Below are 15,828 nucleotides of genomic sequence, written 5' to 3'. Positions count from 1 at the left end.
AACAAAGGGTCGCTGCTTTGATGGGTCCTGCCTGGAGAAAAGCAATCAGTACTTCACAAGCTGGGCCCACACGCGAGGGAGAGGGGAAGTCCTGAAAATTACTCGTGGCCTTTCAAATCAACCTGCTGCCTGGCCTGTGACGTGTGAGCCTACTCATGCCACCCATCCTGCCCCCTCCTCTGCTGCTGACCATTTCACTGTTCTGTTATATTTTGCAGAACCTGATGCCAATCCTGAAGATACAGAAGAAGATTCAGACGCGGGCGAGTCATACCAACTTTGTAGGGAGTGGCCATGGAGAGGTATGAAGGGGAGAATCTTGAACTTGCATTGCCAAGCACTTCCAGGATTTCTGGTTCGTCATTCTGTGGATTGAGCGCGGCCCAGTCTCTGCATAGGGGTTTAGGGTCTGGTTCGATATTCTGTGGTTTCAGTCGTCCCAGTCCCTGCATACTGGTTTAGGGTCTGATTCGACATTCTATGGTTTCAGCTCATCCCAGTCCCTGTATAGTGGTTTAAGTTTTGGTCCGACATTGAATCCTTTCGAAAGTCCAGAGGTTGCGGGTTCCAGTGCTGCTGGAATGCAGTATGGATCATTCAGTGCCCCAATATCTCAGCCTGCGCCTTCCAGTGCTGCTGGAATGCAGCCTGTAACACCCAGGGCCACACCGTCCCAGCCTGCGACTCCCACTGCTGGTGGAATGAAGTATGGAACACCCAGGGCCCCACCGTCCAAGGTTCTGGGTCCCACTGCTGCTGGAATGCAGCATGGAACACCCAGGGCCACACCGTCCCAGCCTGCGACTCCCACTGGGAGGGGTTCTGCGAGACAGACCCAGGGCGAGGCCAAGGAGAAGTGTACCACGCTGTCCTGAGATGGAAGGTGTAACAGATGTGGCTCAGGTGATGGCATTGGGTGTGGAGACCAACGAGCTTACCCGATCACTCGTGAACACCGTCAGTGGGGTGGGTGATGAGTTAACGACACTGACGGCAGAAATAGCAATACTGTCACAGGACATGAGGGAGGACAATTCAAAGGCAGCGGGAACGACGGCACAGGCCATCAGGGAGGTAGTTGCTGCAATAAGGGAACACAGCCAGGCCAATCCACTGCCACTCCCACGGCAATCCCGCACTAGTCTCTGTAGAGACCCAACCCGTAATCCCCACCCCCCCACATCTACCACCACCACCACACATGAAGCAGTGCACATTAACTGAGATGTGGACCTGAGATGGGTGCCGCCTTTCTTTGCTGCTGTTGTTGTTGTTGATGATTTTACTCTTGTAATTGTTTTCTAATGTAAATTGTTTTATAAGTGATGTAACTTTACAAGACTAAAGTGACCTTAAAGTTTTTGTGATCTTCCAGTGTAAGTTTTTTCTAATGGAAATTGTTTTGTAAGTTTTGTAACATTACAAGTTTATAACTGATCTTAAAGTTTTTAAGTGATCTTCGACTCATATTAAAGTACAGTTTGATAAAATTATTTTATTACACTAAAGTGTATATTCTAAAATTTTCAATAAAATATTGTTTACATTGAGACCTGAATCATGTTCCATTAACATAACACACAGCCCAGCTCTTCTCACTCCCCAAAACAGGGTAAGAAACCCAAAGGTCTTTTGGTTTCTCCCCCTCCCCCTTCAGTCATGTGACTTCTCTGTCCCTCCTGGTCAGCACCCCCCCCTCCCCCTGCCCCCAGCCTGCCGCGTTCTCCCGATTCTTGCCCTGGCCGAAAGGCTTGCCGGTGTCCCGCACCTTGCCCTGGCCGAACGGACTCCCATACGGCCAGCCTACAGTTTAAGGTAGGATTTGATGCAATACTTTTATTTGTTACTTTAATGATTTACTTCACTTATTTTTAGTTGAATTGTTATTACTGCTTGTGCTTTCTTTGGTGCTTGAAATGTTGTTTAGGTGCAGGGTTTCTTCTTTTTTTTTATTGATTGATTGCTTATTACTTTGGTCTTGGTGTTTTAGGTGCAGGGTTGCTTCTATTTTATTTGTTAATTAATTGCTTGTTACTTTTTGTGCCATGTATAAGGGCTGGTGCTGTTCCCTGCAATTTTCCTGCAGCTGTCACGCTGCAAAAATCATGTCCGTTGTGCCCCGGAGGGAACAAAATCCGCACTGTGACTCCGGGAGGAGCTCCTCAGCCACATGGATAAGACGGTTGAGGAGGACTCTAGCGACGACTTTCCCAGTGACTGATAACACGGAGATTCCTCTGTCGTTGCCGCAGTCTGACTTGTCCCTTTTTTAAATCACGATCACTGCATCTCTAAGATCTCCTGAATGCTCTCCTCCCTCCAGATGAGAGAGATGAGGTCATGTATTCGCGGCAGTAGTGCCTCTCCGCCATACTTCAGTGCCTCAGCAGGGATTCCATCCGCTCTCGTAGCCTTGTTTTTTAGCTGTCTTTATGGCCTTTTCTACCTCGTGCAGTGTTGGGGTCTCACTGAGGTGGTGATGGGTAACATTCTGCGGAATGGAGTCGAGAACGCTCGAGTCAAAGGCAGAGTCTCGGTTGAGGAGATCTTCGAAGTGTTCCTTCCAGCGGGCCCTGACTGCCTTGGTGTCATTGATGAGTGTTTCTCTGTTCTTGGCCAAGAGTGGGGTGGGGCCTTGGGAGTTTGGTCCGTCTGTGGCCTTGACTGCGATGAAGAATCCTTGCACATCATGACTGTCGGCCAGCTGCTGTATCTCCTGTGCTTTCTCCATCCACCACCTGTTCTTATACAAGGCCGCCTTCGACCTTACAAAGGCCTTTGACACTGCCAGCCGCGAGGGTCGATGGAGCGTCCTCCTCCGTTTTGGATGCCCCCAAAAGTACTTCACCACACTCCACCTGCTCCACGACGACATGCAAGCCGTGATCCTTAGCAACGGATCTCTTCTCAATCTTCCTCGCTGCCATGCTCCACTTCACAGTTGATAAGCTCCCCACTGGAGTGGAATGAAACTACAGAACCAGTGGGAAGCTGTTCAACCTTCGCCGTCTCCAGGCCAGGTCCAAGACCACCCCAACCTCTGTCGTCGAGCTACAGTATGCGTACGACGCCTGCGTCTCTGCACACACAGAGACTTGAACTCCAGGACATAGTCGACGTATTTACTGAGGCGTACGAAAACATGGGTCTTACGCTAAACATTAGTAAGACAAAGGTCCTACACCAGCCTATCCTCGCCGCACAGCACTGCCCTCCCAAACATCAAGATCCACGGCGCAGCCCTGGACAATGTGGACCACTTCCCCTATCTCGGGAGCCTGCTTTCAACAAGAGCAGGCATTGATGATGAGATCCAATACCGCCTCCAGTGCGCCAGTGCAGCCTTCGCCTGCCTGAGGAAAAAAGTGTTTGAAGATCAGGCCCTCAAAACTGTCATCAAACTCATGGTCTACAGGGCCGTAGTAATACCCGCCCTCCTGTATGGCTCAGAGAAGTGGACCATGTACAATAGACACCTCAAGTCACTGGAGAAATACCACCAGCGATGTCTCCGCAAGATCCTGCATATCCCCTGGGAGGACAGCCGCACAAACATTAGCGTCCTCGTCCAGGCCAACATCCCCAGCATTGAAGCACTGACCACACTTGATCAGCTCTGCTGAGCAGGCCACATTGTCCGCATGCCAGACACGAGATGCCCAAAGCAAGCGCTCTACTCTGAACTCGTCCACGGCAAACGAGCCAAAGGCAGGCAGAGGAAACGTTACAAGGACACCCTCAAAGCCTTCCTGAGAGAGTGTGACATCCCCACTGACACCTGGTAGTCCTTGGCCATAGACCACCCTAAGTTGAGGAAGTACATCCGGGAGGGCGCTGAGCCCCTCGAGTATCGTCGCCGAGAGCATGCAGAAATCAAGCACAGGCAGCGGTCAAGGAGCGTGCGGCAAACCAGGCTCCCTGCCCACCCTTTCCCTCAACAACTATTTGTCTCACCTGTGACGGAGACTGTGGTTCACGTATTGACTGTACAGTCACCTAAGAACTCATGCTAAGAGTGGAAGCAAGTCTTCCTCGATTCCGAGGGACTGCCTATGATGATGATGATGACTTGTGCTTTGTTTGGTGCTTGAAATGTAGTTACTTGTGCCAATTCCTTAACTGTAAGTAAGGTATTTCTGTGAGGACAAAAGTGGACACATACACTGCCCTAAGTTAGTTTAGTACAACTTTTTTCTGGCCAAATTGGCATAAATGGTGTAAGTGGCTGGAAAAAAAAAACTGACTGAACAAAAAAACCTAACTAACTCACTTACACTGGCGCAAATGAAATGGCCATATTTGCAACTTTTAAGGTACACCAGAAAAATCAAGTTACACCAAAAAAAAACGGTGTAACTCATGGGGAAATTTGGGCCCATAGTCTCAGAATAAGGGGCCGCCCATTGAAAACTGAGATGAGGAGGAATTTCTTCTCTGAGGGTTGTAAATCTGTGGAATTCTCTACCCCAGAGAGCTGTGGAGGCTGGGTCATTGAATTTTTTTAAGGTGGAGATATACAGATTTTTGAGCAATAAGGGAATAAAGGGTTATGGAAGCGGTCAGGGAAGTAGAGCTGAGTCCATGATCAGATCAGCCATGATCTTATTAAATGGCAGAGCAGGCTCGAGGGGCCAAATGGCCTACTCCTGCTCCTATTGCTTATGTTATGTTCTTATTGTCTTGCCTTTAGCTGTTTGGGCCCTAAGCTCTGGAACTCCCTCCCTAAACCACTCCACCTCTCTACCTCTCTCTCCTCAGTCCACAGTCAACCCTTTAAGTATCACTCGCCAGTCTATTCTAGCCAATTCATGCCTCATACCATCGAAGTTACCTTTCCCTAAGTTCAGGACCTAGTCTCTGAATTAACTGTGTCACTTTCCATCTTAATAAAGAATTCTACCATTATTATGGTCACTCTTCCCCAAGGGGCCTCGCACAACAAGATTGTAAATTAGTTCTTTCTCATTACATATCATCCAGTCTAGGATGGCCAGCCCTCTGGTTCCTCGACATATTGGTCGAGAAAACCATCCTTAATACACTCCAGGAAATCCTCCTCCACCGCATTGTTACCAGTTTGGTTCGCCCAATTAATATGTAGATTAAAATCGCCCATGATAACTGCTGTACCTTTATTGCACGCATCCCTAATTTCTTGTTTGATGCTGTCCCCAACCTCACTACTATTGTTTGGTCTGTACACAACTCCCACTAGTGTTTTCTGCCCTTTGGTATTCCGCAACTCCACCCATACCGATTCCACATCATCCAAGCTAATGTCCTTCCTTACTATTGCGTTCATTTTCTTTTTAACCAGCAACGCCACCCCACCTCCTTTACCTTTCTGTCTATCTTTCCTGAATGTTGAGTTCCCAGTCTTGGTCACCCTGGAGCCATGTCTCCGTGATGCCAATTGCATCGTGCAGAACATAGTGCAGGACAGAATACAGCTTGTCACTAATGGGGTTAATATTACAACTTCCATTATCTAGCACCTCTCACACAGAAGAACGTCTTCCAGCATTTTAGAAGGGGCAAGATAAAGGCATCAATTACAGCGACTTAAGATGTAGTTGCAAAGATTGTTCTTCAAGAGGCTTTTGAAGGAAAGGACTGAGGGGAGGTGGTATTTGTGGGGCATCCCATGTCTAGGAAGATTAGTGGCTGAGAGATTGGTCCCTAATAGTGGAGTAGTGGGAGCACGGGATGAGCAGGAATCCACAGTGGGAGAAGTGAAAGGTGTAGGTGGAAACAGGATATCATATACAAACTTAAAATAAGTACTGACCTCTGGAACTCTGCTCAGACTGAGGCATTGAGCATTGTAGAGAGAGTTCTGTACGGAGGGGGAGTATATTCCAGAGTCATAGGGACCGGCAAATGTCTCAATGATAGCATCCTTCACGGAATTCCTGGGAAAAAAGATAAGCTTGGTTAAACCTACGTTCCTGCCAGTTTTCTCCTCTAACCTCTCACCCCTCTAAAGCTGTTTATTCCCAGTGCCATACAGGTGTCAGTTCCAGGCGGCCATTACTCATGTGTGAGGCTCCGACAGAGGGGCCCGGAATTTCCTCGATCCCATTTATGCCGATTGTGGCAACGGGAGCTTTACACCCCAATTTCCTGCGAAGTTCATTCGCCGATGCCGGTGCATTGAAAGTGGCATGACAGGAACAGTGGTAACAGCGAGCGGGCTGGTGTCTCCTGCCATGATGCCTCACTCTTGAAGTCTCTGCTGTACCTCCTCCGCTTGCATCATTGTGCAGAACTGGGATAGGCCCATTGGCAAGGCCATCCCCGTTACCCAGTCCTTCTGAACTGGCAGGGGGAGTGGGAGCCAGCGTCTGAAAAATCCTACGCTTCATTGAGGCTGACAACAGTTTGGTTAAATACAGTGTAAAAAAATATATCAAATAAGATTGCTGTCAAACTCCAGAGATTAGTTAGAATGATACCAGGTCTTTTAAATTCATTCACAAGATGTGGCCCTTACTGGCAAGGCCTACATTTTATTGCCCATCCCTAATTGCTCATGAGAAGGTGGTGGTGAGCTGCCTCCTTGAACCGCAGAGGGGTAGTTATAAGAGTCAACCACATTGCTGTGGGGCTGGAGTCACATGTCGGCCAGACCGTGAAAGTGAGGCAGATTTCTTTCTTTAAAGGACATTAGTGAACCAGATGGGTCACTGTTACTGTTACTAACTTTTTAGTCCAGATTTATTTAATTAACTGAATTTAAATTACCCAGCTGCCGTGGTGGGATTTGAACTCGCGTCTCCAGAATATTAGTCCAGGCCTCTGGATTACTAGTCCAGTAACATTACCACTATGCTACCATACCCTCAGGTGACAGTGGGGCAGCACTATGCCTAAATATTGTGGGTATAAATCTCCGGCCAGCGTGTCACTGACATGTGAGCCAACCTTTGCATTTTGTAAATTAGCGTTTTGTAAATTAGCGGCAGAGGGTCTCAGCTGACACGTCGCGCAAGCAGCACGAGATTGGTGCACACCCCAACGATTCAGCGTAAATCCAGCAATACAGGCAAATTTCTTTGCCAAAAAATAAACGCCGTGAGACCAGGAAATTCCAGGCCCGAGGGTGTCGGGAGCACCACACTACACCTGAGCCCGATTCTGCCCTCGGAGAGGCACCTGAACACACCACCCAGGAAGTGGTGCTGGGTAGTGCTCTTTCATAGAATTATAGCGATACAACACAGAAGGAGGCCATTCGGCCCATCGTGTCTGTGCCGGCTCTTTGAAAGAATAATCTAATTAGTCCCGCTCCCCTGCCCATCCCCTGTAGCCCTGCAAAGTTTTCCCCTCAAGTACATATCGAATTGCATTTTGAAAGTTACTACTGAATCTTTCTGCCATCCTTTCAGGCAGTGTATTCCAGATCATCATAACTCACCATGTTAAAGAAAAAAATTTCACTCTCCTTTAGTTCTTTTGCCCGTTATTTAACTAGTTGCTGATCCACCAGAGGAAACAGCTTCAACCTTACACTATCAAAATCCCTCATAATTCTGAACATCTCTATTAAATGTCCCCTTGACCTTCTCAGCTCTTAAGGAAAACAATCCCAGCTTCTTTAGTGTCTCCACATAACTGAAGTTCTTCATTCCTGGCACCATTCTGATAAATCTTCCCCCCCATGACGTTCTCTGCTCTACGGAGAACAGTCCCAGCTCTTAACACGGATTTCTGCTCTTGTTGACAAAAGGCAGACAGCTCGAGACACCAGGGCATTGGGGAAAGAAATAGTGTTATCCTTAACTTAATTCTATAATTGCATGTGTGAAAATAACACATTGTAGTTGCACAAACCTACCAGGCACCATCAAAGTTAACAGGTCTGGCCGTGCCATAGCGCCACTTGGCGTACACGATGGTGGAGAACACTCTGTCCCTCACTTCGGGGAGCGTGGTGAACCGGTCTTTTCGGAACCCCTCAAACCCAGACTGCGTTGTTTTTAAGACCCTCATATCTTTTATTCCAGAATGAACCTTGGGCAGTTCTGCAAACCCACCAGAAGCACATGGGTGAGAAAATAGATATATATATATTTTTACATTTATTTTTATTATACGTGTGTGTGTGTGTGTGTATATATATAGTCTTTATAATAATCTGTAACTGTCAGCCTTGGCTCAATGACAATACTTTCGCCTATGAGTCAGGAGATGGTTGGTTCAAGCCCCACTCCATGGGACTTGAGCAGATCATCTACGCTGACACTCCAGTGCAGTACTGAGGGACATCTGCATTACTGGATGAGATGTTAGATCAAGGATCTGTCAGGAGGACATAAAAAATCCCATGTCGTAATTTGAAAAGGAGCAGGGCATTTTTCTGGATCCGTAGCCAAGACTACTTCAACCAAAAGCAGATGAACTAATCAGTCAATAAGATCTTGCATTTATAGAGTGCTTTTAATGTAAAAGAATGTCTGTGGTGCTTTACAGATATGGAACATGAACGTTTAGCTATGGAAGGAGTGGTGACTAAAAGCTTGGTCGAAGAGATGGAGACCTAGCGACATGGGAAAGGCACAGATTATTTCCTTGTGCTGTTATCTCATTGGCACACATGTTTGACCATAAGGACTGGAGTGCTCTAGAGAGGTAGAGGGGTTTAGGGCAGGAACTCCAGAAAGTAGGAATGAGCCAGTGAAATGCTGTTCCACCAATGGTGGGGGTGGGGTCGGGGGAGGCATAAGAACATAAGAATTAGGAGCAGGAGTAGGCCATTTGGCCCCTCGAGCCTGCTGAGCCGTTCAATAAGATCATGGCTGATCTTCTACTCCAACTCCATATTCCTGCACTATTCCCTTAATATTCAAAAATCTATCGCTCTCTGCCTTGAATGTATTCAGAGACTCAGCATCCGCAGCCCTCGGGTTGAGAATTCCAAAGATTCGCCACCCTCTGAGTGAAGAAATTTCTCCTCATCTCCGTCCTAAGTAGCCGACTCCTTATCCTGAGACTGTGACACCTGGTGGCTATGTCCAGGGAGAACACGGAAATGCACCGTGAGCTCATGGGTGCATTAGGTAGGGTTCCGTAGAGCATCGACGCACTTGCTGTGAGTATGGCAGCAGCAGCCTCACGCATTGCCCGAGCATCTGAGGACTCCAGCGAGCCCATCCTTGCCCGTTCACAGGGGCAGATGGGCTCCAGCGGCGATGGCGGAGTCCCAGAGGGGATGGCACATGCCACGGGTGAGGTTGCAGCAATGATCGCATCGCAGGCACAAGCCAAGCTGCAGCTTGGTGATGTTATGCGATCACTGACTGCTGTCCAACAGGGAAGGGACGGTGCTGGAGCAGGCCAGCAAGTTGAGGTCGCACATCGTGCTCCGGATGCTGAGGCCCAGCCCCGTGTGGGTGTCAGCGTTTCCCCAGGAAACGGAAGGTGCTGTCCTTCCTCAAGATGACAGCATTCCGGCTCCCACCATTGACTCCCCGACCTTACACCTAATGCGGCTCACTCCCGATCCATCAGAGACCTCTGTCGCCGATGCTGAGGCGCAGCAGTCTGCAGCCCGGCCTTGCAGGTCCAGAGCTGGTCCAGGTCGTCATCCTAGGCCATCTGCACTGTCGGGGCCCATCAATACAGCAGCCCTCAAGCAGCCTTGCTGTAGGCACTGAGGCCTCATTCAGGAGGAGCAAGCGGCATGGGAGGGGGATGAAGGGAAGGGGGGGTGAGGGGTGGCAAAGCTCAGAGAAAGTCCCATTGAGGTGTGGGACAATGTTGTGGAGATGCGCTGTAAACAGTTGAGTTGAGTTAATCCACTTCATTGTTCTTGAGTGCCTTGCAGCACATGCTGTTTATTGTATGGTTTTCTTTTGGTCGGGGAGCGGGGGGGGGGGGGGAATGTTTGTTACTTTGATGGAGTAAAATGTCACCTTGACCGTTTGCCATTGGTGTGTGTATCATTCCAAAGTTCACCGGAGATGAGCCTTTATGGTGACACATAGTGTGGCCAGTATTAGATGCTCCCCTCAGCTTCCTACATTCAAGCGAACCGGTCCATCATGAGCTGGCGACGTGTGGCTCTTGGTCCGGCAGCATTGGGACACGGCCTCCCCTCCGTGGATGGGGTAGCTATCCCATGGGGGCCTCGCCATCCTCCTGAGGTGGGCCTGCAATCTCTACAATAATGTCCCCATTAAACTCTCACTGAAGTTGTAAGGACACGGTAATGGCAGATAAAACTGCCGCTTTCAAGTCCAAGTTTCACGCAGCGTGCTGTGCGCAAATGGGCAGTCAATGTGAGCTGCGATGTAGGATTCTCCTCCCTCAATTTAAATACACGGCAAATACCGCCTGCTGGACCTTGGGACCGCCTGGTTTATCAGGCGTCTTTTGGGGCTGGCGTATAATGCGGCGTTAAAGCCCAATTTTGCAACCGGGGCGCTAAAGAAGCGTTGCACGACACTTGATGTCATGATCTCATTGAAACTGGAGGCAGGGCGTTAAGTTTTTGCACTATCGCAAGCCCTGAGCAGAATTTGCCAATTGGGTGGTAAAAGCTGGCTGCCCGGCGTTAGGCCTTAAAACACCCTTTACCACCCCTCCGGGGTGCTACCAGAGGTGCAAGTGAGCTGAAAATCCAACCCATAATCTTTCATTCGCCATGTAAAAAAAAAAAAACCCAGTCATAGCAATAAAGCTGTGTCTAATGCAAGTAGCCCTAACTCATGAGCCCTATGAATGGGTATCATTTTGGTCACTCTCCTCTCTGTACCTTTACCCAGGGATGTGACAATTTACAAACAGCGCAGTCAAATACTTTAATGTGACTTTTACATACGCTCTCTTGGTGTCTGTATTTATCATTATAGTCCAGCCAAACCCATTTAGAACAAAAAAAAAACATCTATAGTAGACAAGTGGAACAAAATGTCACAGGTCAACCTACAAATCTACAAAAAAAAGCAAATCAATAAAACATTTTAGCAAATTAAAATTAAAATTGAAACTCCGTTTGATAGGGTGAGATGAAGTGCCACATTCTTATGACAGAAATACATACAACATTGTGACAGCAGACAAGCAGAAACCTTATTTCATGCACTGTGTAATGGTTTGATCTATCTCAAACTGGGGGCTTCAAAGCAAGATCTTCCCATCTTTTCCACAATTCTATGTTAGATTCCCTCCCCCGCCACAGTACTGAAACGGCCCTTATCAAAGTCACAAATGACATTCTGCGTGACTGTGACCACGGTAAACTTATCCCTCGTCATCCTTCTCGACTTATCTGCAGCCTTCGACAAGATTAACCATACCATCCTCCTCCAATACCTCTCCTCCGTCATCGAGCTGGGTGGAACTGCACTTGCTGGTTCCATTCTTATGTATTGAATCGTCGCCAGAATATCAGCTGGCAACAGCTTCTCTTCCCCCCTCCCACACCGTTACCTCTGGAGTCCCCCAAAGATCTATCCTTGCCCCCTTCTAATTCTCATCTACATGCTGCCCCTCGGTGACATCGTCCAAAAGTATGTCTGGTTCCACATGTAAGCTGACGCCACCCAGCTCTACCTCACCACCACCTTCCTCAACACTGCCACTGTATCTAAATTGTCAGACTGCTGTGTTTTACCCTGTGATGAGCTTCCGACCCCATATCTACTCCATCATCAAGGCCACCTACTTCCGCCTGCTGCTGAATCCATTCTTTTGTCGTCTCTCGACAACTATTCCAGTGCTCTTCTGGTCGACCTCCCATCTTAACAAGAACATAAGAAATAGGAGAAGGAGTAGGCCATACGGCCTCTTGAGCCTGCTCCGCCACTTAATAAGATCATGGCTGATCTGATCATGGACTCAGCTCCACTTCCCCGCCCGCTCCCCATAACCCCTTATCCCCAAATCGTTTAAGAAACTATCTATTTCTGTCTTAAATTTATTCAATGTCGCAGCTTCCACAGCTCTCTAAGGCAGCGAATTTCACAGATTTACAACCCTGTAAGAGAAGAAATTTCTCCTCAACTCAGTTTTAAATGGGCGGCCCCTTATTCTAAGATCATACCCTCTAGTTCTAGTCTCCCCCATCAGTGGAAACATCCTCTCTGCATCCACCTTGTCAAGCCCCCTCATAATCTTACACATTTCGCTAAGATCACACCTCATTTTTCTGAATTCCAATGAGTAGAGGTCCAACCTACTCATCCTTTCCTCATAAGTCAGCCCCCTCATCCCGGAATCAACTTAGTGAACCTTCTCTGAACTGCCTCCAAAACAAGTATATCCTTTCTTAAATATGGAAACCAAAACTGCACGCAGTATTCCTGGTGTGGCCTCATCAATACCTGATATAACTGTAGCAAGACTTCCCTGCTTTTATACTCCATCCCCTTTGCAATAAAGGCCAAGATACCATTGGCCTTCCTGATCACTTGCTGTACCTGAATACTATCCAAAGTACTGTGGCACTTTGCAATCTTTCTCCATTTAAATAATAACTTGCTCTTTGATTTTTCTGCCAGAGTGCATGACCTCACACTTTCCAACATTATACTCCATCTGCCAAATTTTTGCCCACTCACTTAGCCTGTCTATGTCCTTTTGTAGATTTTTTGCGTCCTCCTCACACATTGCTTTTCCTCCCATCTTTGTATTGTCAGCAAACTTGGCTACCACCCAACATAAACTTGTGCTCATCCAAAACACTGCTGCCCTTATCTTAACTCGCACCAATTCCTGTTCACCCATCACTCCCTGTGCTCGTTGACCTACATTGGCACCCAGTCCATCAGTGCAGCAATTTTTTAATCTTCTTCTTTGTTTTTAAATCCCTCCATAGCCTCGCCCCTCCCTATCTCTGTAACTACCTCCAGCCCGACAAGCTTTCGTGATCTCTGCGCTCCTCCAATTCTGGCATCTTGTGTATTCCCGATTTTAATTGCTCCACCATTGACGACCATGCTTTCAGCTGCCTTGGCCCTTAGCTCTGCAATTCTCTACTAAACTTCTACTCCTGTCTAATACACACACTCCTCCTTTAAAATGCTCCTTAAAACCCACCTCTTTAACCAAGCTTTTGGTTATCTGTCCTGATACCTCCTTCTGTGGCTCGGTGTCAAATTTTGATAATCGCTCCTGTAAAGCGCCTTGGGACGTTTTGCTCTGTTAGGCACTACATCAATGCAAATTGTTGAAGTTGTTAATGAGCCCTCTCTCAGTGGCAGCTTTGGATGTTGAATTAAAACTGGATGCTCAAACACTGGTCCAATAATAAACGGTTAAAATCAAGCAGTGGGCAAATATCTGAACCCAAGTTCTGGAACTCCCTCCCTAAACTTCTCCACCTCTCTACTCACTCTCTTCCTTTTAAGACGCTCCTTAAAATCTACCTCTGTAACCTGCTTCTTTCTTTGGCTCGGTGTCAAATTTGTTCTGTTGACACTTGTGTGAAGCGCCTTGGAATGTATCCACTACATTAAAGGTGCTGTAGAAATGCAAGTTGCTGTTGCTTTGTGAGTTAGGAAGACTCCCAAGGGCCATTCTTCCTCTCCCAGCGCTGACCAGGCGCTGTGCACTGGAAGACTGGCGATGGCGGGCGTTGGGCACTGCTAAGAAGAAGTCCTGGACCTTAAAGACGGCAGCAATGTTAAAAGGGCTTGTCAAATGGAAACCTCAAGAGACCCAGAAGATCTTTGCTCTTTTGTCAGGTAATGGGCAGGATCTTTCTGGGTGCCAGTCTCTGATGAACCATAGTAAATTTGTCATTCATGTGTGCCAGAAGCTGTGATGTGCAAGTTGATGGACCACATTTATTTACAGCTTCTGCCCCCTGTGAATGAGTTGATGTTTGCTGTGCCATAGCTGGCTTTTTAAAAAAAATTGTTCTTGACAACATTGGCCAGGCAGTATTTATTATTCATTCGCAGAAGCTGTGAGGGCATTTAGAATCAGCTACATCATGGAATTGTAGGTTTGCCAGACTAGGTAGGACTGACAGGGTTGCCTTCCTCGGAGAACATTAGTGAATGACTTTGCTGAGATTAGTCGGCTTTGCTTAGCAACAAAATGACAAGATTTAGAACCAAAGACTTACCATTTTGGAACTGCTCAACTTCACAAAAGCGTGTTGCATCAGGATTGTGAATGAAGGCGTGCATGTGCCCTGTACCACCCTGTATTAAAAATAAATTCACATGTATTCCTTACTTTTCCCGTTCAACAGATTTCCTACACCAGCAGTTAAGTACAGTCTAATAAGTTTAATGTCATTAAAAAATAATGATTTAATAAAAAGTAAGTTGTTATGGCCTGCAAAGCACTGCCTGAAAGGGTGGTGGAAGCAACTTCAATAGTAACTTTCAAAAGGGAAATTAGATATATACTCAAAGGAAAAAATTGCAGGACCATGGCGAAAGACTAATTGAATAGCTTTTTTTAAAAGAGCTGCCACAGGCAAGTTGTGCTGAATGACCTCCTGTGCTGTATCATTATATGATTATGCAAAGGTTAGTGGATGTAAAAGTCAAGTGGCGTTGATTCCCTATGTGTCTGAGACATTTCGAAACAATAAACATTTATAAAAACCAGGCCACGATTTGTTTGCACAGAGAGAGGAGCTCTTCCCCCAACGGTATGAATCGTGGACTCTGGTAACATTTCAATGCACTTCTTTTCCTTAGATGAACTTCACCGGTTCATGGTCAGTTTCAACATCACATGAGGTGGGAATAGCGGAAACTGGCGTGGCCCCACAAAGATACAATTTAGTTGTGGAACGCTGGCCATGGAATGGTAATGGCTCAGGTCCACCCGCCTGGCTTCAGGTGGAAGTGAAATGGTGTGAAGCTGTAGTGGGAAAATCTAAGTGGTGAAAATATTGGACCAGATTTTGACGTTTGCCGTTAGTTAGACTTGCCCCTGCGCCCTTCAGCGCAAAACAGTTTTGCCTACAAAGTTGCTGAAAGTGTGAGCTGACAACGGCACCAGGAGGGCAACGGGGCATCTGGGACCTGAGTGAAGCAAGGCAAGCAACAGGGTATCTCCTTAACCAATACGTTTCAAGGATTGGGAAATAAACAGTGGAAGGACTAAGAAGGAAGTTGAATACAATATTCAGTCAGATACAGAAGGAGAAATAAAGAGAGGGAAAGAAAGATTGGATGAAGAGAGAGAAAAAAAAGAGACAGAAGCGAAAAGTAAGAAAAAAAGATTAAAGTTAAAATTTGTTCTTTTTTTAAGTCTTGCTGAAAAAGTCCATACCTGAAGGAATATACCACACTTATAAATGGTTAATTTTCACTGTCAGAGAGGTTGATTGGCAGTAATTAGCAATAATTACTTTGTTAAAAGGGTACTTATGTTACTAATTACTAGCCCTAAATATCTGCGACGGGTTTAGTTCATAGCTACTGCGCAAATACAGCAACTTCATGATGATTAATACATTTCAAAGGTGGAGCAGGCAGTGAAATGCCATTTTCGCTAAGCTAACGGCAGAGTAGCGCAACTCAGAAAGCAACTTTTGGATAGTCACTTCTTTGGATATTAATATCTGCTCCTCGCCTGAAGTTGCTGTGTCATTTACACATAAATAACAGCGAGGGCCATTAGCCTCGCCGTTATTTTGACAGGAAAATCTGTCCCATTGTATGATCTTTATTTTTGCATAGTTCTGAATAAGATGTACTGGCATAATACTCATTATACTGTAGTTTAAAATGTAGAATAACTGCACTGGATCCTATGATTAGGCTAATAGCTGCTATTAGGTGGAACTAATGGACAAGATGTTTTTCTTGAAGGATAGAACATCCATTTATATAGCACCTTTCACATCCTGAGACGTTC

General features: G+C 46.7%; 1 protein-coding gene across 1 annotated transcript in view; it reads right to left on the bottom strand.

The window, feature by feature from the left end:
• The window catches only part of uox (urate oxidase), a 48,089-nt gene that overhangs the window by 13,004 nt on the left and 19,257 nt on the right, over nucleotides 1–15,828 (bottom strand). The window contains exons 4-6 of the mRNA XM_070885981.1: nucleotides 14,075–14,153; nucleotides 7,838–8,024; nucleotides 5,789–5,912 (exon numbers count right to left, since the gene is read on the bottom strand). Of these exons, the coding sequence (XP_070742082.1) occupies nucleotides 5,789–5,912; nucleotides 7,838–8,024; nucleotides 14,075–14,153 (390 nt within the window). The remainder of the gene's footprint in view (nucleotides 1–5,788; nucleotides 5,913–7,837; nucleotides 8,025–14,074; nucleotides 14,154–15,828) is intronic.

This window comes from Pristiophorus japonicus, chromosome 8 (assembly GCF_044704955.1).
Source record: "Pristiophorus japonicus isolate sPriJap1 chromosome 8, sPriJap1.hap1, whole genome shotgun sequence".
NCBI classification, from domain to species: domain Eukaryota; kingdom Metazoa; phylum Chordata; class Chondrichthyes; family Pristiophoridae; genus Pristiophorus; species Pristiophorus japonicus.
Note: the sequence above shows the minus strand (reverse complement) of the source record. Positions and strands in the feature narration are given on the sequence as shown.